The 24,720-nt window shown below is 39.0% G+C and overlaps 1 protein-coding gene across 1 annotated transcript in view; it reads left to right on the plus strand.

Annotated features, from left to right (window-relative positions):
- Nucleotides 1-24,720, plus strand: part of ITGA2 (integrin subunit alpha 2) — a 67,547-nt gene that overhangs the window by 30,041 nt on the left and 12,786 nt on the right. The window contains exons 7-23 of the mRNA XM_062019593.1: nt 926-1,074; nt 2,144-2,294; nt 2,724-2,889; nt 4,132-4,205; nt 5,417-5,555; nt 7,521-7,666; nt 8,388-8,531; nt 12,637-12,840; nt 13,601-13,737; nt 15,208-15,347; nt 16,309-16,457; nt 17,497-17,607; nt 18,173-18,255; nt 19,029-19,170; nt 20,773-20,865; nt 21,675-21,751; nt 21,850-21,933. Coding sequence (XP_061875577.1) covers nt 926-1,074; nt 2,144-2,294; nt 2,724-2,889; nt 4,132-4,205; nt 5,417-5,555; nt 7,521-7,666; nt 8,388-8,531; nt 12,637-12,840; nt 13,601-13,737; nt 15,208-15,347; nt 16,309-16,457; nt 17,497-17,607; nt 18,173-18,255; nt 19,029-19,170; nt 20,773-20,865; nt 21,675-21,751; nt 21,850-21,933 — 2,189 coding nt within the window. The remainder of the gene's footprint in view (nt 1-925; nt 1,075-2,143; nt 2,295-2,723; nt 2,890-4,131; nt 4,206-5,416; nt 5,556-7,520; nt 7,667-8,387; nt 8,532-12,636; nt 12,841-13,600; nt 13,738-15,207; nt 15,348-16,308; nt 16,458-17,496; nt 17,608-18,172; nt 18,256-19,028; nt 19,171-20,772; nt 20,866-21,674; nt 21,752-21,849; nt 21,934-24,720) is intronic.

Raw genomic sequence — 24,720 nt, forward strand, 5'->3', positions numbered from 1 at the left:
GTTATACTAGCTGAAAGTCTAGCTTTTATCTATGGGAGTCATATGTCTTTCAGGCATTAGGTGCAAGAGTAATTACTATAATCCATGGGGATGTGGTGAAAGTGGAACAGATTCCTCTGAGCTTTTCATATGGCTCTTACTTTCCAGCTGCTGGATCTTTAATACAGGAGTTTTTCCTGCTTGGTCACTGTCTGATCTTTTTATTCTTTTTTCCTTTTAATTTGATGATCACAAGGAAAATATTATTGCCTTTTTAAAAAAATGTCTTCTGTTTTTACAGTTGTCCATTTTCCATAAACAGTTCTGGGAACAAAGACTGGGGCACTGGAAATCTCTCTCTCAAAGTCTGCCTTCTTCCTTGGGCTACTTTGGAAGTGAAGTGCTTGAAAGCTAGGCTTCTTGCTCAGTCCTTTCTGAACCTCACCTTTAGCATCTTCTCTTTTTGCTTTCATACTAAATGTACATCCTAGCATATATCTTTAGCTTCACTTGTATTAAAAATTAAATAGGGTTTCCAGTGCTGTCAAGTAACTAACTTCTAGGATTTTCTTGGAAGGGATCAGATAGAGATGCTGTCATCTTGTAGAATTTTTGCTGTTTTCTCATTTTCCCCAGAACTCCCTGTATTATTGCTATCAAGCAGCTCTTTCAGAAGTAAACAAGCAAACACTTAATGCCTATTATATCAGATTATTTGCATTGACATATTGTGTTCTATAGTAAGTGGCATAAAGTGCAAGACCATTTTAGACTTCTTTGCTTTCCAAATGTGTTATATTGATTGGGTTTGTATGTGTTGAAAGAAAATTATAAACCCATGTGTGTCGCAGATCTCTTCCTCTAACCTGATAAATTAGTAAGCATCATGATTCTAAGTAAGTGATTGTAATGTGTGGTAATCTAACATAATTTCTATATTGCATAGGTGGGTTTAATTCAGTATGCAAATGATCCCCGTGTTGTGTTTAATTTGAATACATATCAAACCAAGGATGAGGTTGTTGAAGCAATGGAGAAAACACAGCAGAAAGGAGGAGATCTCACTAATACTTTCAAAGCCATTGACAATGCAAGGTAAGACACATCAGTAATTGCTGTGCAATTGTTCTAAATTACCTCACAAGATAACCAATCCTGAATTTCATTTCAACTGGGGAAGTTCCCAGCACAAGGCAAAATCTTTCAGATACGTTTACAGTGTGCAATCCAGAGCAGTACAGGGATATGTAAATAAGACTTGCTGAAAAGCATGTTGTTAACCGTTGAGTTAAACTTCATACTGAAGTAGTTCTGTTACCCAACAAAACTATTTGGACTGTCTCAGATGTCTAAACATGACTGTACATAAACACCATGGACAAGCTTTAAGGATAGATACAATACCATTGAAAAAAAGTAATGTTTATGAAAAAGTAGTGTTTATGCAGGGATTCAGTGGGACCAGCAAAATTTGCGTTGGCAGGTCAGGCTTTGGTTGATTGCAGAGGGAATAAAATCTCTCGTCTGTTGTCAGTTTGTCATTGCAGCACCATGAAAAACAGGAAAAACTTAAAGCAATATCAAGTGACTCTTGAGTATGTACACAAACCAGATCTGTTTCTCAAATAGGAGGATATTGTTTTGCAGTTGAATCAAGGACAGGAGTCCAGGCCAAAATAGATGCTGAATCCAATGCCTTTGAAAATTTTGTTTAGGAACAGACTCAGCCTTCAGTGGATAGATATGTGCAGCAGTATTGAGGAACCTATTATTAATACTCTTCCCCTTTTGTTTGAATTTGGTGGAGCCAATTCCTCTCTACTTCGGTGTTAGAAAACTTCAGTAGTTCTGACAAAACCTCTTTTATTTAGAAATCTCTGTACAAAAAACCCTTGTTTTCTATGGAATGTACATTTGTATCAGAAATGTCATCCAGTCCTACTTCTTGTTGTTTTTTTAGGTTTCTTTGATTACATTTCTGATGGCTCTTTGAGCTATCCGGAGCATAATTGAAAATTCTTACTGCAGATTGTTAATTTACAAGTAAAAAAGCAGTACAGTTGCACCTTGTTCTAAATTACTGATGAACATTTTCTTTACAGTATCTATACTGAATTTTATCCATTATAAGTTGACATGTAACAAATCCAATATTTTATAACAGACAGTATGCATTCTCACCTGAATCAGGAGGACGTCCGACAGCCACAAAAGTAATGGTTGTCGTGACAGATGGTGAATCACACGATGGCTCCAACTTGAAAACAGTGATAGGTAAATGCAATGAAGACAATATAACCAGATTTGGCATTGCTGTAAGTAATACAATCTCTATTATTGCAATTTTTGAAAGATCATTTTGTTGTATATATATGAAAGTGCATGTTCTGTACAAAAGTTGTATGTAATGCATACATTGTTAACACTGATGAGACCAAAACGAGGTGAAATTAAACTTCATGAACTCATGAAATATTGGTTTTCTTTAGCTGACTGAAAAAGCAAAACCAATATTACCTAAGCAACTCCAATTATTTCCTCCTTTGCCTTGGTTTATGTATTTTTCCTATATGAATGGTCTCTTGTATAGGATTACACTCAGATAACCAATCTATTAATATGAATGAAGGTAACTTTCAGCGTTTTGTTTAATACACAGAATATTTACTCAAATAATACAAAAGGGAAATAGAGTAACACTGTTATTTCCTTCACTTTTATTGTTTTTTTCTTTTTCACACAAGGTTTTGGGATACTTAATCAGACATGAACTTGATACAAAAAACTTAATTAAAGAAATCAAAGGAATTGCTAGTCATCCAACAGATAAGTATTTCTTTAATGTGTCATCCGAGGCTGCACTACTGGAAGAAGCAGGAACACTTGGAGAGCGCATTTTTAGTATAGAAGGTAAAATACCCACCATCTGAAAAATTAGATCAAGTTCCCCCAGCTGATGAGCTAAGAATTTATTTCACTTCACCATAGTGTAGTATAGTGAAAATAAGGAGCAGCTGGAGCTGTTGGGGTGCTCCCTGCTCCTCAGAAGAGCTCTGGTTTGCACGGATGTCCCCCAGCTACCTATCTATAATGAGCTTCAAGTTAGTTTCTGAAGTTTATGTGAAGTACTCCCCAGTTGCTGAAAATTTCAGTCGAATCTTGGGCTTCAGACATCCACCAAGGGCTTGTCTGTGTGTATCCAGATGTATTTGAGGCTATTGCCACCAGAGAAGTAAAGGTATCTTTGTGCTTGTTAGATTTACTTGTGTGAATGCTAAGCAATTGTAAGTGGAAAATGCAAATCAGAAGTCTAGGTTACTGATTACAGAGTTGAAAACCTACAGTAAAGCAATTTGCGTGGCACCTGCCGGGCTCTATCCCTAGCATCACGCACAGTCTCCTGTGTGCTTTTTAGAGGAAGGTGCTGTAGAGGCAACTCAGAGGTGTTTTGCCCCCCAGAAGCCAGTTTTATAAGGTCTAACTTAGTCCGTGTTTGGGGAACTTTGGAGTTGTCCTCAACCTTGCTTGGGATTGAGTCTTCCTTTCTCTTTCATCTTTTTCTTTTCTTTACCAAATCCATGCTGCTAATCAAGTCAAAGGTATCAGTCAGTTCAGCTCCTTCTCTTGGGTTTTGCTGGGTTTTAAATTCCCATTACTCAAGACCTATCCATCTAGCCTAAGAAATATTCCTGGGTGTCACAGTGTCTTTTCAAGACAATAACAACAGCTTTTATACATTCTATATGACAGACATTCGTATTGTATTTACCAGTTGTGAATATACAGTTATTAAAGCTGCAAATGTGTGTTAATAGTGCTTCCTAGGAAACATAAAAAGAGATTAGCTACAGTGCACACTGAATCAGGCTGTCTTTTAGAATCATCTTCTGCCTTTTCTGGAAGAGACTCGTGGCACTGTGGCTCCATTTTAGCAGTTTGGCATAAACTCCTCCAAATATTTAGAGTTTTATGAGCTCTCAGACTTCCATTTTTTTGTATTATAATTTCTATATATGTATAATATTTATATATAGTATTTATATATTATTATATATCTATAATATATATATAGCTACATACTAAGAGGCAGAAAGACTGGATCTCTTGTGTGGTTCTATAAGGTCAAATGTATGTGAATATTTATTTTGCCAGGTACAGATCAAGGTGATACCTTCCAAATGGAAATGTCACAGGTGGGCTTCAGTGCGTATTACTCACAGAAAAAGGTATGTTAATTTAATAACATAATAATAGAAGTAGATGTAATTACATCGATGCAAATGCTTGGAAATACCACAAAATAAGACTAATCACAATGACAATTGCTAAGATTTTTTTTTTTACAAGCAGAACATCAAAGGATCCTCTCTTTTTTTGACTTGAATGACACAAAACGTATTTCTAATAGATGGTGTATACATGTCTAAAATGAAAAAATATGCTTTAGTCTGTGAAGCTGAGTAACAGTTTTGTTTGTATAATGATTTTAAGATGAGTTAATCCAATGAGTTCAGTGATTTCTGAACATGAAACATTCAGTTGTGCCAAGTTAATATTCAGCAGTTAAGTAACTCAGAGGAACTGAAACCACATCATAAAGCTGATATATTTCTAGGCAGTCACCAAGATATAAAGAAATCATGTTTTAAAATAATTTATCTAATAATTGTTAAGTTAGTAATATTTGTTTAAAGCATATTTCACTTAGAACAATATATTTGATATATTTTTCATGATAATCATGATAACCCCAAGATTATCTTGACCAAGCAAGTCCCCTTTGTAAAATTCAAGTGTGTGTGACATTTTACTTAATGAAACCTTGTGTCTTTTTTCCATCAGCTTTCGAGTGCCTTCGTTGGCCCTTTAGTTAAAAAGGGCACATTAGCTTTTTCTCACAATTTTGTTTGTGTAATATTCAGTCTTCTCAGGATCATGAGTACATAAAAGCATAGACTTGGCAAGCCTAACTCTAGAGCGGACAGGCTTAGGAAATTATCACAGTATTGAAGTAAACTAATTTTATAGAATCATAGAATGGCAAGGGTTGGAAGGGACCTTTAGAGATCATCTAGTCCAACTCCCCTGCAGAAGCAGGTTCACCTAGATCAGGAACATGTCCAGGTGGATCTTGAAGACCTCCAAGGAAGGAGACTCCACAACCCCTCTGGGCAGCCTGTTACACTTTTACCCCAAGGAACAGTGCCATGAGAGCTAAAGCAATCACTTATCCTATTGCAGTAGAGGGGTAATAATTCCTCTTAACAGGGCAGTAAAATCCTGCATGTAAGCAGATCTAGTCAACTGCCTGCAGTAATCAAGCTGTACATCACTGCCTTAAGTACACTGATGTAGGAAATTACATTTGGTAACTTCAGCTTCTCTTACACTTTTTCTACAATAGGTAGTTCTAAAATGTTAATTTTCATTTTTAAAGGATGTTTTGCTGCTGGGTGCTGTTGGGGCCTATGACTGGAGTGGGACAGTAGTTGAGGAGACTTCAGACAAAGTCACCACCTTCCCAAGCCACATCTTTGAGAAGATTTTACAGGACAGAAATCATAGCTCCTACCTAGGTAAGATGCTGAAATAAAAATTTGGAAATCTATCAGTCTTTATTAGGGTAATAAAAACTTGGAAGATTCTGCTCTAGCCAGGCTCATGTTAAGAGAATATGAAAATAATTTTGCATGCAAAAATATTTTGTTTACGAGTCCAAAACTCATTGAATTAAATCTTCTTAGTGTTTTTAAAATTCAACACATATCAATGTGGTAATCTGAAAAAAAACAATTGGGCTTTGTCAGAGACATAAGAAATCATGGCATTTGAAAGGGTTGCTTAGTCTATCATACTAATTGTTACAGATGCCTTCTGTTTTAATACTTGTATGTACATCTCCAGTTTCATGTGGATGACAAGGTAATTGCTCTTTTTTTGGTCTTTCCCACTTCAGTTTATAGTTTTAGGAATATTGCTGCACTTCAACAGATGTTGTGTTTATAACCTCCATATATTTTCTGATATGTTTTTGTGTCCCAATAAAGCCAGTCAGTCTGTCATGTCAGTGCATTGGAATGTTTTCTGCAAACTCTCAACACTTGTGCTCTGATGATTCATCTTGGAATAATGCTACTACATTAAGCACCTTTGACTTTCTTATCCTTGAAGTTATTTAATAAGATGCAGTTTTCCAACTGACATGCTCTTCCCCTATGGCTTAACATTACTTGCATCCAATAAAAGGAATAAATCTAAACCTAACCTAATGAGCAGTACCTCTTTTGCATGTGTACAGACTTTTTCTCCCTTTTTTAGAATAATTCTTAGAAGGTCAAGTCATTAACTTTCAGCGCTTCTCTGCAAAGCAGTTCTAGTGTATTGGCATTAATCTTTCTGGAGCAATGTTGTTGCCTTTTCTGTCCCTTAATTTCCCTTCTACCTCCTTCTGTCCCCAAGAGCTGTCCATATCAGCCCTCTCTCACCAGCCTGGTGGAGCTCAAGCTAAAGAGCTGCTAGCCCATCATAGCTTGACAGATTGGCACCTACTCTGCACTGTACCCATTCACTTCAAATGGCTGTATCCTGTGTTATTTAGGAACATGTGACCTTAACTTGCAAAATAAAATCTTGTTTTCTGGTTGCTTGTTGAGCTTCTAGTCTCTGATGTAACTTTTTTTGTCTCTAAAAAGTGTCTGAACAAACATATGAATTAAACTGACTTGTGTAATTACCAAGGTATCATCTACTTAGACTGTGCTCCTCATACTGTCCTGCAGCTTGTTGAAGACCTGCATATTCTGCCCAATTGCTGGGATTTTGCTGTTGAATTTAACTGTAGTCTTTATAAAGGAAGATTTTTTCATCTGTTAAAATAATTTTACTGTAATTAAATCACAGAAATGTAAAATATGTACTAATACTAGATTTATAGTGCTAAAACATGCTTAAATTGTTTGCTGGTATTAAAATATGTTTCCTGAAACCAAATAATGTTAGAATAATGAGAATGAGGATTAAAGTGTTCAAAGCAGCTCAATCAACCTAAGCCTTTCAGCTGAAAAGCTATTAATGTAGCCTGTTCTATTCAGCCATAGCACTAGGCTGTGGTTTGATGAGCTCTGGGAAAATGCAGTACAGGCTTTGGAGAAGCTAGGTGTTCCTTCCTGGTTTGAAAGCTGGGCCAAATGTTCTTCTCATGTTTCTCTTTATTTCTTCATTTCAAGGATGTTCTTTGCACTCTTTTTCCCATCTCCTTTGCAAGCCTGACATTTTTGTGATCTACATTTTATTGAATAGTCTTAACTATTACCCATGCTATTTTGCAAACCTGCTTCAACTTGATCTCTTTGTCATTCTTCTCTCCAGAAGACTATTGCAGATTTTATGCATGTGCGACAGCTTAATTTCTCATTTGAAAGCATCTTTCTCTGCAATTAATGGACCAGATTGACTCATCCTCTGTGCCTTTAGAGATAACCAACTGATGACTTGTACTTAATGGTCTCTCATGCATACTAAACGTTGGCTTCTCTCCCCAGGTTATTCGGTTGCTGTTCTCTCAACTCAGAGCTCTGTCTATTTTGTTGCTGGTGCACCAAGATCCAACTACACGGGCAGAGTAGTGGTTTATGATGTTGATAGTGATGGTAATATCGCAATTGTGCAGTCTCAGAAAGGCGAGCAGGCAAGTGTACTTTTGGTCACTGACACAGATTTTGCAGGCATCTGTTTTTATTGACACAGCAGTAAACCTCACTGCAGCTGTTCTGAAAATTCCTCTTTCTTGTAATGCATTTGGAACCCACTTGAACTTTTCTCTGCCACTAGACTAATTTCGTGACATTAACTGTAACTCTAACGTTGAGGAAGTTACCCAGTTAGTGGTAAAAGCTAATATCCAGAGCTACTTAATATATCATGCTGTCGACACATCTAATTAGGAGAGACTCGGTGAGCTCCACCCTGCCTGAGAAGTTGTGAAGCAGATGACGTGAAAAGGGAGATTTGGAAGTTTATTCTCTTTTTCTCCATTTAGAAAAGAGCAGCAAGTTTAAGTGGTTTTGGTTTTATCTGTTTGTAAGACAAATCTGTGTGTAAATCAGAGATCGGGTTATTTAATTTGCATAGTTTAATATTTAAAAATATACTTCCCATGGTTTATTCTCTGTTTGCATTCTTATTGCTAAGTGGTAAAGCCTAAGCAGCAGCTACTGGGCAGAAGCAGTGGACATGTAGTAAGGATATGATTCTTCAAACACTGGAGTATGTTATGTGATAATTTCATTTCCATAGGCAGTTTCATTCTTCAGTATTGGACTATTTCTGGGTGTAAGTTTTCTGAATCAGATGCTAATGTTATGCTTTATAAAATCACATACAAATGATTCTGTTACTGCTGATTTTAGATTGGCTCCTACTTTGGCAGTGTGGTGTGTTCAGTGGACATTAACAGGGATTCTGTGACAGATGTACTGCTTGTGGGTGCACCAATGTTTATGAATGACCTGAAGAAAGAGGAAGGGAGAGTATACATGTTTTCCACCGCAAAGGTAAGAGTGGCATTGTTATCAGCTTCCTGCCTCTCCATCCACGATAAATGCTGATATTTTCATTTGCAGCTGGACAAATTTACTATTCTGCCCTGGACTCCAGTTTTACTAAGGAAAATCACAGTAGTACTTAGTGGTAGTGTCTGTTCTGTTAAATCAGAAAGCCATCAGAAGAGTGGTCATAGCCATAGCCGCATGCGCAACTGGTATAGAAGACTTGCTCACACTGGCATTGTTTAGGGCTGGCTTCTTTCAAAGCAAGCTACTCATATGCATGTTAAAAAGCCTTTGGCCCAGGCTTTCTTCAGGAGCTCAAAGTCACTATTTAGTGTATCTCTTTCAAACTGTTTGAAATACTGCAAGTGCTTTTGCAATGAGAAATGGAGCATGTGCTTTTCCCAGGGTGTGGGAAAAGGGCGAGGGTAAGTGGTGCAAAACCCATCTGGTTAGAGGGCTGTGGATAGAGACCTTCCCAGTGCAATCTCAACCATTCGGCTTTTCAGCAGCAGCTGCAAACTTTCACCAGAACTGCTGGTGCATGTAATTTGGGAGTAAACCAGCTGGAACAGATAAAAATGGAGTCAATAACTAAGTTAGTATCTTAGTGCTATTAGTGACCAGGGGTGTGCTGCTCTAGGTGTCTCTCTGGTCTTGGTTTTAGGGGCTGTGCAAAGCACCTTACACAAATATAACTCAAGGTTTCTCTGAAATACTTAGCTTTCGTTAATTAATTGATTGTCACTGGGTTTTGGCAAATCCATTTGACACCTCACAGTATTCCCAAAACGGTTCTAATGAATGCACTGCTCACACTTTTCTGCATTACTTAATAGACTTTCACACTGGATAGTTGTTCTCACTCTTGTTATCTCCTTTGTTTAGTGAAGCTATGTTATTTGTCTGATGCTTGACTGACTGTGCTTTTTATCCAGACCTGTAATAGGTGTTTTCAAAATATCTGTATTAACAATCTTGAAGTCTCTAGCACTTCTGAACAGTTTCTGAGTCAATCATTGGATGTCTGAATATGATTTCATAGAATCATAGAATGGTAGGGTTGGAAGGGACCTTTAGAGATCATCTAGTCCAACGCCCCTGCAGAAGCAGCTCCACCTAGGCCAGGTCACATAGGAACATGTCCAGGGGGGTTTTGAAGACCTCCAAGGAAGGAGACTCCACAACCCCTCTGGGCAGCCTGTGCCACTGATCCCTCACCCTCACAGTAGAATAGTTTTTTTCTTATGTTTCAATGGAGCTTTTTGTGTTCCAGCTTCATCCCATTACCCCTTGTCCTGTTGTTAGCTACAATAAAAAAAAGGGGTGTCCCAACCTACTGACACCCACCCTTTACATATTCGTAAATGTTAATAAGATTCCCCCTCAGTCTCCTCTTCTCTAGACTGAACAGCCCCAGTTCCTGCAGCCTTTCCTCCTCTGACAGATGTTCCAGTCCCCTGATCATCTTGGTGTTCTTGCACTGGACTCTCCCCAGAAATTCTCTGTCCCTTTTGAGCTGAGGAGCCCAGAACTGGACACAGGACTCCGGATGAGGCCTGACCAGGGCAGAGTAGACAGGGAGAAGATCCTTTCTTGACCTGATGCCCACACTCTTCTTGATGCATCCCAGATGCCACTGGCCTTCTTGGCCACAAGGCCCCATTGCTGGTTCATGTACAGTTTTTAATCAACCAGGACTCCCAGGTCTCTCTCTGCAGAGCTGCTCTTCAGCAGTTTGACCCCCAGCCTGTACTGATGCATGAGGTTGTTCCTTCCCAGGTACAGGACTCTGCACTTGCCCTTGTTGAACTTCATGAAATTCCTCTCTGCCCAGCTCTCAAGCTGGTCGAGATCACACTGAATGGCAGCACAGCCTTCTGGTCAGTCCTCCCAGTTTGGTGTCATCTTGCAACTTGCTGAGGGTACACTCTGCCCCCTCATTCAGGTTGTTGATGAAGATCTTGAACAAGACTGGTTCCAGAACCCATCCCTGTGGAACTCCACTGGCCACAGGCTTCCAACTCAATTCTGTGCCATTGGTCACCAGCCCCTGGGCTGTCATTCAGCCAGCTCTCGATCCACCTCACTGTCCACTCATCCAAGCCACACTGCCTGAGCTTTCTGATGAGGATGTTATGGATGTCAAAAGCCTTGCTGAAGTCAAGGTAGATGCCATCTGCTGCTCTCCCCTCATCTAGCCAGCCGGTTATGCACTCACATTACGCTATCAGGTTGGTCAAGCAGGATTTCTCCTTGGTGAACCCATGTTGACTCCCCCTGATAACCATCTTATCCTTCATATGTTCAGTGATAACATTCAGGATGAGCTGTGCCATCACCTTTCCAGGTATGGAGGTGAGGCTGACCGGCCTGTAGTTTCCTGGGTCGTCCTTCTTGCCCTTATTGAAGACTGGAGTGACACTGGCCTTTCTCCAGTCCTCAGGCACCTTGCCTGTCCTCCATGATTGTTCAAAAATGATGGAGAGAGGCTTAGCAATCACATCAGGCAGCTCCCGCAGCACTCTCAGATGCATTCCATCAGGACCCATTGACTTATGAGCCTTAAGCTTGGCCAACAAGTCTTTAACCTCTTCCTCTTCCACCCAGGGCAAGTCATCTGGTGTCCTGGCCATCCTATTATCAATGCTGGACTGGGCTTCCCAAGGACTGGCCTTGGCCGTAAAGACTGAAGCAAAGAAGGCATTCAGTAGTTCAGCTTTCTCTGCATCCTCAATCACCAGGGCACCCTCTGTGTTCAGGAGAATGCCCACATTCCCCCTCGTCTTCCTTCTGCTGCTGATGTACTTGACAAATGCCTTATTACTATCCTTAACTTCCCTGGCTAAATTTAATTCTAGAAGAGCTCTAGCCTTCTTAGCTGCACCCCTGCATGCCCTGGCAATGTTCCTATACTCTTCCTATACAAGAAGCCAGCCCCTGTTTCTACCTCTCATAGATGGCTGCTTTCTGCCTGAGTTGTCCCAGCAGATCCTTGCTCATCCATGGAGGCCTCCTACCTCCTTTTCCTCCTTACTTGCAAAACAAATTAATACCTGCCATCCATTAGAGAAAACAAAACATGGCCTTTTTAGTAGGCAAATTGCAATCAGATAAATAGAGAGGAAGGACCATCCTCTTCAGTGCCAGCTCACAGTCAGACCATCCTGGAACAACAGAAAATGTTACCCTCAGGCAATTTCAGGGTAGAATGGAGGTGCTGGAAGTGGTACTTGTGGCAACAGACATTGGGCTTTGTGACTGTGGAATTAGACACAAAATACATAAGAAAACAAAAATGAAAGGATGGAGTTGCTTATGTTCTACGTTTTGAAAACTATCTGTACAAATTTTAATATTTGTGAAATGATAAGTTAAAAATGATTTAAAAGTTAAGAATAATGAAAGCATGGGTTTTTTCTTTTTTTTTTTTTTAATTAGAAAACCTGTAATTGTGCGATTTGTCCATGTTGCATAACTAATACTTTTCTAGTCAGTTTTAATAAATAACTTGTCTGGTATTTCTAAAATTTCAAAGACAGCGTGATGACTGAGGTAAAGATGAGAACAATATTTGCTAGAGACGCTAATTTAAGTTAGCATAAATGTGATTGTTTGACTATAAAGATCACCAATCTTCATTGGCATTGGAGAGGTCAGGAGTTTAGCATTTGGGCACATGTTTTTTACATTAGTTTAGTTAGGAAATTCCATTTCTGTTTCAAAGAATTATGTCCAGTTACATAATTTCCATTCCCTCTGCATAAAAACTGGTAATCCAAAACTGGAGACTGTATTTTTCAATGTATTGTGAAACTTTCAGAACAGTCAGATGAGGACAGTGAGAGCATTTAAGCTTTATACATATGGTTATATTTGCTGTTAGTGCTTTGCATATCATGCTTTGATTTTGCTGTGTAATGTTTGCCAAGACTGAGACATAATGCAAACTGAATGGGCAATACAATGGGGAAGGAATTCAGGGTTGATCAGTCCCAGGGGAATGTAGTGAAAACAGAAACAAAAAACTGCATATGGATACCGCTCCTATGTCTAATCTGGTGCAATGATAGCTGTGTTTTTGCTTTTTCTTTTTTTGCCTTTTCTAAAGGGATTTTTGGATCAACAAGAGCTCTTGGAAGGTCCACAGGAGTCAGAAAATGCTCGCTTTGGATCAGCAATCACAATGCTTGTAGACATCGATTTGGATGGCTTTAATGATGTCGCAATAGGTGCACCACTGGAAAACCAAAACTCTGGAGCAATTTACATTTACAATGGATTTCAAAAGACTATACGTACCAAGTATTCTCAGGTAAATAACTTTGTTGCATAATGGTGTACTGAGTGTCCTTGGATCTGCAAAAGGAAAACAGAAAGATGTTCTGTCCTTTAATTGGCTACTGTTTCATCCTCTTTTAAAGCAATATTGTTAGTCTCATGGCTTCTTTCAAGTTTTTGTGCCTCTCCTTACTTCAGCCATCAGCATACCCTAGTTAACGTTGTGGCACTTAAAACTAAAAGCCCATGGAGGAAAAGGATGTGCAAGTATGAAGTCAGCTAATTTCCTGTACATTTTTTTGACACCCGTTCTTAAGGTTTTTAGGACTAATGTACAGCAACGAAGATTAGATAAATCCCAACTCTGTAAACTATAAATATGTAACATTAAAGGAAAAAACTTTTAAGGGTCTTTGCATATCCTATATGCTAGTATAGTGGCAATGTTAATGTAACTATCCATGCAGACTTTCTGGTTGCAGAAGGTGAAGTCACGTAAAACTTCTTGTTCTTTGAGTTGCTCAACGTAAGATGGAAAATGTTTCCAGTAAATACTAGCTGGCATTCAGCAGTTAGTTGATATACTCCCAAGACAGAAAAATCTAGTCCATTATCTGCTCCAAAAAGGGAGGAAAAAGTGCTTAAAAGCATCTGAGAAAACATCCTCAAAAACATTTTGTTTAAACAATACATTGCATACACAAGGAACATCAGCGAAAATCTATTGCTTAGGCTGCTATCTGTAGACTTAAGCTTGTTTATGGCAAACTCAGTAACCAAAATATCTTTCACAGAAAATTTTAGGATCAGATTCTGCTTTTGGACAACGGCTCCAATTCTTCGGAAGATCAGTAGATGGCCATAGAGACTTAGATGATGATGACATTACTGACATATCAGTTGGTGCGGATGGGATTGTGGTTCAGCTATGGTTGGTAAACTCTTTTAGAAACGAAGTGCTTAATGATTCAGATGCAAGTTGAGCATTTAGTTAAACACCGAAACAAATGAAAAAGCTCTTTTGTTTCATGTGTGTAGAGGTAACACACTTATTGCCCCATTGTGGCTATTGTAGCTAGCTGAAAAACAGCATTAGACCAAATCTTTCCTAAGCATGTCTCATCAAACCATTGAAAACAAGGGCAGCAAGGATGAGGCAGAGACAGGGCATGTGGGGAAAAAGCAAGTGGCAGGGGCTGCCTTGAGGGACCTGGGCAGGAATGAGGAGGGCCAGGAGATACCCCTACCCACTGCTGCTGTGCAGACACATGGTCCAGGGGGAAGGAGCAGCAGCAGGGAATGAGACTAGTTGCGAGTATTTGTAACAGTTGATTGTACTTCAGTAGCTGTGGTGTAATTCTGATAGCTGAGCCTGAGACAGGTGAAACCAATTCCCTCACAATCTACATGATCTTTACTGGCTGGTAGTCTGATATAGGGAGAACATTGTCCTGCAGGATAAGGAGACAGAGCAGTGAAAGAGAGCTGGCACTTATTTTCTGGTAAGAAACCCTTCTTTTCTGACATATGACCTTTGCCAGAGCAGTCCAGGGGAAGAAAGAAAGAAGTAAGTCTTCATAGAACCCAGATAATCTGCCTCCCTAGGTGTTGTGGTTTTTTCCACTATTTGGTTGAAGAGCTAAATTAAAATGCAGCTTGCTTTCCTTTCTGTTGCCTGAGGCTCCCCATTGTAACAAGAAAAACGTCACTGTATTGCTACTTATTTCATAACGGACAAGATTATTAAAAATGAATTGTCAGTTTGGATCTCTGACCCATAATAGAACTGCTGTTGGTGCTGGTGAGAATTTTGTTAAAGAAAATGGTACTCCTTGGAGCAGCATTTATTTAGATTTGATTAATGAAGATGATAATTTTTCTTTCACCCTGGCATTTGGTGTGATTAACGAGTTTCACTTTTGATTGAAGTGTTTGTTTTTACATGCAGGGTTCTTTTGAAACTGTTCTTGAAAATCTTGATTAATTACAAAAAAGCTGTTTTTCTGAAAAATACAATTATTAATTAAAATAAAGAATTGCCCCCCTTCATCTTCCCAGAGGAGGTCAGTAACTTCAGTAATGGAGCAGAAGAAGGTTACTTACTGGGAAAACAGGACAAGGGCTTCATTCTGTTATCCTAAAGGAAGGATTAGAGTATCAAGAGAAAGACATTAATTATCCATTAATTTGGCACGATAAATTATTTATTGTCATTACTGAAAGCTACTGTATCAACAAATTCACTTATATGCAGTGAAAACTTTACCAGTGCTGTTAAAAAAAATGTTTCCATTGGGAACCAACAAATTAAAGTTACATTTACAGACAGTAGTAGGCAATAGCTTATACTTTCCCTAGGGCTCTTCAAAATCACATGTAACCTTTAAAAAACATTTTTCAGGTCACGAAGCATTGCAAATGTGTCCATAATTGCCTCATTTAAACCTGAGAAAATCAGTCTGGTGAACAAGAACACAGAAATAACTGTCAAAATATGTTTTCAGGCTACATTTAGACCTGCTAAGAGAAATAATCAAGTGGGTAAGAGTATTTCAATGACTTGTCTTATATTAATTTCTTCAAAAGTCCATTATTGAAATGACTAGTGGAAATTCTAAAGGCATAGTAGATTGAATATCAAAAGAGGCAAAATCGGTATAAAACTTAAGTGCTTGAGAAAGTTTTTTTTTTTTTTTAATGACCTATGTTTGTCACTGGCTCCATAATCTTTGAAAAGTGAGCAATAACAGTACAAATGAGAGCTCTATCCTTGGGTTCAACAAACATTGTCAAATGACAAATGTCATTAGTGAGGAAGTTAGTCTTTTCCAACCTGCTGGTTTCAACAGCAGACTGCAGACTTTTCCTCTATCTTCAGAGCTGATGTCAGTGGGGAGAAGCTCTTCTTTTCAGAGGATAAGAGCTCACCAATATTTCTGAGACCAATACTGGCCTCTCATGAATCTGTTAGTTTAATGTCATGGTTAACACCAGTTGGAATGGTTCAGTGCTATGTATAGTGCCTTTAGGAACTCATGATTGTGAGCTATAAAATAGCAGTGAAGTTCCACAGAATTATCAGTCATAGTACAAAGAGAAGAAGACAAAAATTATTATGTGATTGAAGATGCAGATTCGTTATAGTCTCCTCAGAGTTGAGGGATATTGTTGCAAGGCCCCTTTATCTAGCATAATCCTGGCGCTGCTGACTGGCTTCTTGCCTGAGCTGCAGGCTCAGACATCTGCAGTGGAGACTGAATTGATTGCCATTTAATGTGCTCTCTGCGGATGGGAACTTACACCAAGACTTAAACCTGTTTAACTGCTTTGGAAAACACAAGAGAATATCTTTTCATTTTGAGAGTGCTCCATGTTTAGCAAGCTACAAAAAAGTAAAATATTTAGTGTTGTTTGGACAGTCTGGTCACTGTAATGTTGAGTGTAGTAATGAGATCATGGGTAGTCAAACTTCGCAAAAAATGTACTGTTATTCTTCTTGTAGCTATAAAGTACACTGCAACATTGGATGCAGATCTCCAGTCCTCTAGAGTGACTTCTAGAGGACTGTTCAAAGAAAATAATGAAAGATACATGCAGAGGGATCTTTTGGTACATCATGAGAATTGTGTTCATGACATCTTCAATGTACAGGTAAGTGCAATTACAAATGGTCTGGTGTGACAAAAACAATCAGAGGATGATGATGATGAATTTTGTGACTGTAAGATTAATTTCATGTATGGTGCCCTCCATGATTTACATTTCTCAAATCCCTCACAATTGAAAAATATTTAGTAAGATTCTGATTTCAAAGAAACTGACAAGTTCGGCAGAGCTTTTAAGGATAGAAGAGGCAGCTCTTAATTATATAATTCAGCTCTGACATAACATAGAGCCCACAGGCCAGAATTTCAATAGGTTTTCATTTCCCGCTGAGTAGATTCTTCAGTAAGAACTAAAACATACACGCAAATATTTTCTCTCAAACAAGCAGACTTCTAGTCAAGCAGACTTCTAGTGCATGCTAGTCCTAGGTAAACACCTAGGAAAAAAACATAAACCAAAACAAAACATGTCTCCATCTTTCTCTGGAACCAAAGACTAAACACAGATGTGAGTGTTTCCTTATGCCCCTTGCATGATATTAGGTCAGGTAGAGGACTTCTGTACCTGCTTTGCTTTGTATTACAAATACCTTTGACTTGTTCCTTACATTTAGCACTACTGTAGGGCCATGAGCCATAGGGCTACAAGAGTATTCATCCAATACTAAGAAACAGAAGCACGAGGTATATTGTGGTTTAGTGTCGCTCAGGCCTAGCTGCTGTCTGTGATAGTAAGGCAGAGTGGAATAGAAATTTGACTTCTTCAGCCAGGTGAGAAAGAAAGTCAGCTGGTGATAGCTTTTGAGGACCAGTAATTGCAGAGAATCAACATGTTCCTTAGCCCTAGAAGCAACTATGATGAATACAGTCTCAAGGAATCCTAGGAGAATAAGCTTTATAATGGAAGTAAAGCCCACCCTGAAGAATCTCAAAATTATTTTTGTCATGTATTGAAGCTTTGTCCTGTTGCTTCTTCTTGTTTAGAGCAAGTATAATTTTACTATGCATTCTCAGTTTAAGACACAATTATCAATTTTAGACTGTTCCTATGCTGACAGCTATCATCTGAGCAATGTATTTTACAGGAACCTTCCGATGCAGTGAATTCACTTAGTTTGCGCATTGACATTGGCCTTGTAAACCCTGGCTCCAGCCCTGTCCTTGATATGTATTCTCCTGCATCTGTGGTCTACAGTGTAAGTATGCAGACTTAGTATCAAAAAATGCATAGCTATACACATGACCATGATGTGTAGTCCCCACAAACACCGAAGAGGTACGTGCTGGTGTTCTATTTAAGGTCAGTGGCCTGGAGGTATGTCCCCTGGTTCCTTTTATTCCTTTGTCTATATTGCTTGGGCTTGCTCACACACAGACACACCGTGGCATAAGCAAATTGGTTGAGCTATGTCACTGTTGATGTGAACTACTAGTTGATGGCAAAGATTAACTGTTTCAGGTTACTTCATCCTACAATAAAAGAGTGCATAAAAGAGAGATGAAACACTTTTTATTACATTAGATTTGTTATGAATCAACAATAACCTGCCTGCACCACTGTTATGGATCAGTTGACGAGTAGTAACATATTCCTCGGTGTTAACTTGTTCATGTGCCAGTTTTTAATGTCCTTCAGAGGGATTTTCGTTATCTGCAAACCAAGAATGTGCTTCACCTCAAAGGTGTTTGTACTCTGTTGTCTATAGGTAAGTTTAAAGTCAAGTTCTGTCATTCAGGATTTTTGGGGGGTATTTTTTGCAGATTCCTTTTATTAAAGACTGTGGTGATGATGAACTTTGTATCTGTGATCTTGTTCTGAATGTTCAGCGGAAGGCAGATGATGGGTAAGAGCTGTATCAGTGAAATTGTTGGGGCTGGGTATTAAAGCTTAGGATGAATTTCCAGATGAGAATGCTTTTCTAGTTCAGTATCTACTTAGAAATAGTAGGAGTAAAAAAAGCAATAGCATTTCTGTCTAAATAACTAATCAAGGAAAAACAGGTGTGGTAGGAACAAAGATACAGAAGTTAGGAGTCTCGTCAGCTTAGACAAACCCAAGTTTTGGTACCTTAAGAATGAGGACATGCTGAGCATTCAGAAGAATCATGCCTGGCTGGCTGCTGTGGGAAAAAGCCACCCACTGTGAGAGCAGCAGCAGCCCCCTTTGTTGCTCCTGCAGGGAGCAGCAAGGATCCTGCAGCAGACTATGCCACTGGGAAGCTGAGGTCAGCCATGTTCCAAGTCCATATGCCGATATAGACACACATGCACAGTACACAGAGCTACTTCTTACTGGAGCTGCTGTCCAGGTGTTCTGCCCGCTATCTGTCCACCTCCCCACCAGGACAGAGCCCTTGAAAAATGAGCAAAGTGGCTTTGACCATTCATAATAAAAGTCCTACAGTCTGAGAAAGCACTAATTCTGTTTGGTTTTACGAAACACAGTCATAGGGTTTCTTCTGTCAAAGGGTTTAAAAAGCAGAGCATTTAAGTGCATAGAGTGTAGGAAGTGTCTTGCTGTGCTTGTTATTTGTTGTTGGCTACAAGCAACACATTTTCATGATCCACAGCTGTTCTAGTACCTCTGTTTACAACAATGGACTTTATTTTCCAACAGCAAACAGCAGTTTGTTGTCAGCAGCAAAACCAGAAGACTAACGTTCAACATGAAATTGAGGAATAAAAAGGAAAATGCATACAACACCAGAATCCAGACTACATTTTCAGACAACATGTTTTTTGCATCATCATCTTTACCAGTACGTGCTACCCAACCTCGTTGTTTCTAGTGTTGCCGCTGAGTTTCAAGGTTCTCAGAGAAATTATATTTCTTTATGTCTTTCTAGTAGTGCCTATCCCAGGAAAGAATGTGTGTGCAAACCTCTATCTTTTTTTTTTTTTTTCGATACCAGAATTATTCCCTTTGGTATATCAATTTTATTTAGGTCAAGGAGACACACTGCCAACTCAGCATAAAAGTTGGCAACCTGTTGAGTTTGACCTCACCTCAGCATTGCAGTCATCTTTTCCTCACTTTAGGCCTGGCACACTCAGCTTATTCTTGACTTTCTACCACATGCCTGAATGCAGTTGCTGTGCCATAGGGAATTTTATTTGATAAATCAAGCATGCAGCACTGATGATGCAGGCTTAAAGCACTGACTTTGGATCTAGAAATAGTGTTACTGCCAAGGCCATGTGTTCCAGTCAGTTAATCAGATTGAAATGATTGCTATACCAGAAGCTCTTCTTCTAATGAATTTTGTCTTCAAAAATGGAAAAGAAAGGTGTTAGGCATACTATTTAGGACAATACGTTAAATATATAATCTCAACTGTTGCTCCAAAACAATTCAGAAGGATGAAATCCAGTCTTCAGTGCTTTGCTTATGTGGTCAGGCTGCTACCGCTGAGGTGCGTGATAATCCTTGGGGTGAAATCCAGAGCAATCCCTGTAGTGAAGGGAGAGGAAGGAGAGGAGCATTCATCGCTTCCCAAGAGCAGCATTTTCCTGAACAATGAACTGGCAGAAGTACTTCATACAGCGCTGAGGGTGCCCCTCTACCTCCCCATCCTGTTGTGCAGTAAAATTGCTCATTCCACTCGTGCCAAAAGACCACACTGGAGCTGGGATTTTCTTATGCTTTAAAAGCCCAGTTGCTTGGGAGTATTTCAGCATGCAAGTGAAGCTTTTAACCAAAAATGTGCCTGCTTCAAAACAGGAAGAAAAGCATAAGCTAAGAATGCATGGGTGTTGTTTTTCAAGGGTTATTTTGTAGCGTAATTCACAAGTGATAAATGTCTGCAAGGGATACTTGTGAGAAAAAACCAGTACATTGTAATGAATTACTTTCGCATTGATGACACCTGGCTATGGTCTACAAGTTTGTCTTTGGTATAGGGTGTTGACATGCAAAATATTCTGCAAAGTAGTAAATACGTGCATGTTGTAGATTTTTCTACAAAAAGTACAACAGAATTCCCCTCTGCTCACTGAACTCCTACAGTGCAGCTGCTTAACTGCCTCTCAGATCTTGTAAATTTTCCTGCAAATGTTCAGTAAAAATAGTGTGAAAAAGCACTGTAGGACTGACTTACACTCTCTCTAGCCAGTATTCCTTCTTACAAGCCCAGTACAAAATTGTAACAAGGTTACTGGAGCTCAGGAGGTCCTTGTCCCACCTTTCTTCTAACCCTGCCTTTGCCCCACCCATCTGCTGTGCCTCTAGAAATTACTGTCCTAACACCTCTTTGTACCACTCCTTAGCCTAATACATACCCTGTTGAAAGTACAGACTGAGAACTTCTCTGCGCTGTCAAAATCTGGTATTAAGGTTATTGTTCTGTTTGTTTCCTCCACAGAGTGATGGGACTGAAGTCTCGTGTCAGACAGGAACAGCAGAAAGTACAGTCATTTGCCAAATAAGTTATCCTGTTTTCAGAACAGGACAACAGGTACAGCGAATGTGTTTAAATAACATTGAATGATACACAAAAGTGTTGCTGTTGTTTTCCCCTAAATCTGCATTTCTTGCTGGTGAGAATTTCTTAGATTTGACATTGGGTAATTTCCCTTTGGGTTTCAGAGGCATTAAAATAAGCAAACTAAGGGCTAACTTCTACAAGTCAGTATTGCTTTGCAGTATTGCTTTGAGAGGAGATGGGTGGCCCACATAGCCCTTGAAGAGATTGAATTTTTTTTTTTTTTCCTCACATATACCATAAATCTTGGGATATTCATGGCATCTCTTATTCTTCCAGGGCAATAGGGAAATGGGCTTCCAGCCTCTAATGCAATCAACTGGAGCAATAAGAAACTTGCTAGAAACAATAGAAACATGACATTTTGCTGTGGGGAGAGCAAAATTAAGGGAAAACAACCCTAATTACAAAAAAGAAAAAAAAAAAAAAAGTTTGTTTTGAATTTTTAAATAGCAGCAGACCTGTTTGTATGAATGTAATAAAAGAATGAATACAAAGCTAGTGTTTAAAATAATGTAATTGAAGCTATCCTGAACAGTTTTTGCTGCACCTAATAGCTAGTTATATACAATCAAAAAATGCAAACAGCTCATGTTTATACATCAATGCCAATTTTAGGGACAAGTGAGAACAAAACAATTCCTAGAGTATTAGAAATCAGTGGGAAATTCAGAAGGCAATTCTAGATTGTTGCAGATACGAGTAATTATGTTGCTTTTGGGAAGTCCTTTGGTTGTTGTACCATTGAGACATTTACTGTGTGTTCCTCATCTCTTCCATAGGTATCCTTTGATATTAGTTTTGATTTTAACCTGAAAAACCTTCAGAATGTGGCAGTTCTAAGTTTTCTTGCGTTGAGGTATAGTACATAATCATATGAAAGCAATGTAGGAATTAGTAGCTTACTTGTATAAAATAATGTTGTAATATCTGACTTAAATGTGTTTTGATGAACAGTGAAAGTAAGGAAGAGGAAGAATTGGACAACCAGGTCAGCCTATCCATTCCTTTGCGTTATGATGCAGAAATTCACTTCACAAGGTATGCTGGATAATGTAAAGAGTCTCTCTCATTTTGCCAAGGCATCTGAATATAGTAACCGTCTTAAAAGGCAAAAGAAAAGATAGGGAAACTTTTTTTTTTCTGTTTTGTAAGTCACCAGAAAGTCTCACTTCATCAACAGTAGCAGAATTTTATGTTCTTCCAATTATCTTACATGTAAAAAATTATGGAATATATAGTAAGAAGTCATGGATCCATGTTTACAATTGTTACAGATGTTCATGTGAGTGGCAGTGGCATAAGAAGCAAGCCATGCATGTGGTTTTGGTAATCTAATTAGTATACAGGTTATAATAAGGTTGGGCCTCTGGGATCAAGTGTAGTGTCATTTGATCAAATCTGCAGTTAGGGCGACCAAAATTAAGTAAAGGAACAGTAACAAAAATAAAATAATAATAATAAAGTCCCAGCTCAAATTCTTATCAAAAGGGGGAAAAAATGATACCCTTGAAGCCTCTTATCTTCAGCTCTGGAAAGCCCTGGTGATTTGTAACTACTCAGTAACTACTCAGTAACTATTCAGTAACTACTGAAACAGCATTTAGTCTGTTACTGTTCAAAAGAATTTAACTTAAATTAGAACTGAAACAAAAATATACTGGTTTGGCTCCTGGGTTTTAGGATAGGATATTTTAATTTTTATCAAAGAAGGGATTTGTTTATATTTCCCAATTTCTAGGGTAAACTACATGTAGCTACATTTGATGTAATTGGTCACCAATTCTTGGTGAAAAAATGCTTTTGCATCCCAAAGCATTCTAACATTTGTAATAGTAAAGGGATAGAAAATAAATACTAATTACTCAAAGATTTACATAAATTGGAAAAAAAAGAGAAAGCTGCTTAAAATTGCAGAGCAACAATGAATTCGGGAAATGAATTCAATGATCACCAAAACTAGAAGGACTGTTGGCCGCATAGGATGACCTGAACTGGAATAGGGACCACAGTACAGAAGATTAGTTTAATAACCTGCTTTGTGGTAGCAGCTGCAGAATGTCCTGCATTCACCACAGCTAGGTCCACCTATTGGGGAGTTGTCAAGAATTTTTCAGATTATTTTAATTGCAGAGAAGCTTTTGGGTCAGTGATGGAAATTCTTTCCCTGAGAAAGTTGCATGAGACTTCAGCAAAAGCAGTGTGTTAGTTATTCTAAAGTTAGCAGGTGCAGAGAGTACAGAATCATCTCACCAGGGGGCTCACACGGCAACTTAAGCAGCCTCCAAGGAAACAGATGGTGCAAACTTGAATCAGAAAATTTAATTAGCTGAAAAATAGGAATAGATAGTCAATGCTTCAGAAAAGGCCAGGCATGGAGTCTGTTTTATAAACCGTTACTCAAGGAAGAACCAGGGTTGGAATTCAGGTGCGTCTCCTGAGCATGAGAAGATGCAAGTTGATATGCAAGTTAAGGCATGAAAGAGTCCTTACTGCCAGAAAAGGATTAGTTATTCTTGGAGTGAATCAATTTAAAAGAACTAAAGGAAACACACATTACAACAAGGTACAATTTTAAATGCTTCCCTTGGAGTTAGCTTGTTTTTATACTCTTTCACTTGGGAAATATCTGTCTAGAGATAGTTCCTTCTTAAGGTAGGTAATATAGTCAAGGAAACACCTCTTAAAATTCAGGAGTTCAGAAAAAGTGTTGTCTTTCTGAAGTGAAGCCTTTCTAGAGAAAATATCCTAACTGGAGTTTCCAGAAGAGGTGGCCTGCAAGGACAAGGAAGCTGATACTGAGTGTCCTGGAAGCACTGGACATTTGAGCAGTAAGGAAGCAGAAAATGCATTACATGGGTTTTCCTAGGAGTCCTTGTGAGGCCCTCCAAGTGAAGGGCCTGTGGGAGAAAGTATGGAGGATCAAAAAGGATCCATGATGCACTATGGAGGACCACAACTGATCAGGAAGCACCTCTGTGAGACTTGCACATGTGTTAATTTAGAATTGTATGTGTAGATGTTACCCAGATTAAACAGAGAGAGCAGCACTGTTAAAGAGGATGGATTTGTACCTTGTGCTACATGAACAGGTGATGTAGGAATGATGATAGCTCCTGCTCCTTGTTAACTCTCTGCCCAGCTTCTTTTTGACTGCTCAAGTTAGCCTCCTAATGTAAGATAATGAAGAAGAGCAGACACAGTTCTGGGATGGTCCAGCAGAGGAACTGCCCACAAGTAGCCCAGGGGTGCAGTGCACTATGCAGGGATACTTTCTTTGTCTTTGTGCATGGTTCCAGCTGGCTGACCCCCCATCAAGCATCCACGTCCCTCCATCACACACCTGTAACTTCATGCTTTGGTGGGCTATAACCATGCTCATGTTATTTTGGAAATTTTGAAACTCTAAATACTAAAGAAAGCGTCCCAGAGGAGACCAAGGTCTACACAGTAAGCACTATGCACACAAGCAGCATGCTGTGTGTGTTTCCACACCCAGGTAGTGTGGAAACAAGTTTGCCTACTCTCTATGGTGTTAGGGCTGAGGTTTTGCTGCAGAGTCTGTTGATATTTGCTGTTGCAGATACACCAAGAGAGGCTGTGGGGGTCCCTTTCTGAGGAGAGAGGCCACAGCAAGACTGAAGATTGCAGTTTGTGCATGAGAGAGGAGCATGCAAAATGACATGACACACCATGGGGTACAGGAGGCTGAGCAAAGCCTGCATCTCCCACAGCCCTCCTATCTTACCTTCACATGCTTGCTTCAGCCTGGGCTTTTCTTAACCAACTTTTTAAAATTCAAACAGCAATAAAAGTGACTGATTTTTC

The sequence above is a fragment of the Colius striatus genome, chromosome Z (genome assembly GCF_028858725.1).
Source record: "Colius striatus isolate bColStr4 chromosome Z, bColStr4.1.hap1, whole genome shotgun sequence".
Classification (NCBI taxonomy): domain Eukaryota; kingdom Metazoa; phylum Chordata; class Aves; order Coliiformes; family Coliidae; genus Colius; species Colius striatus.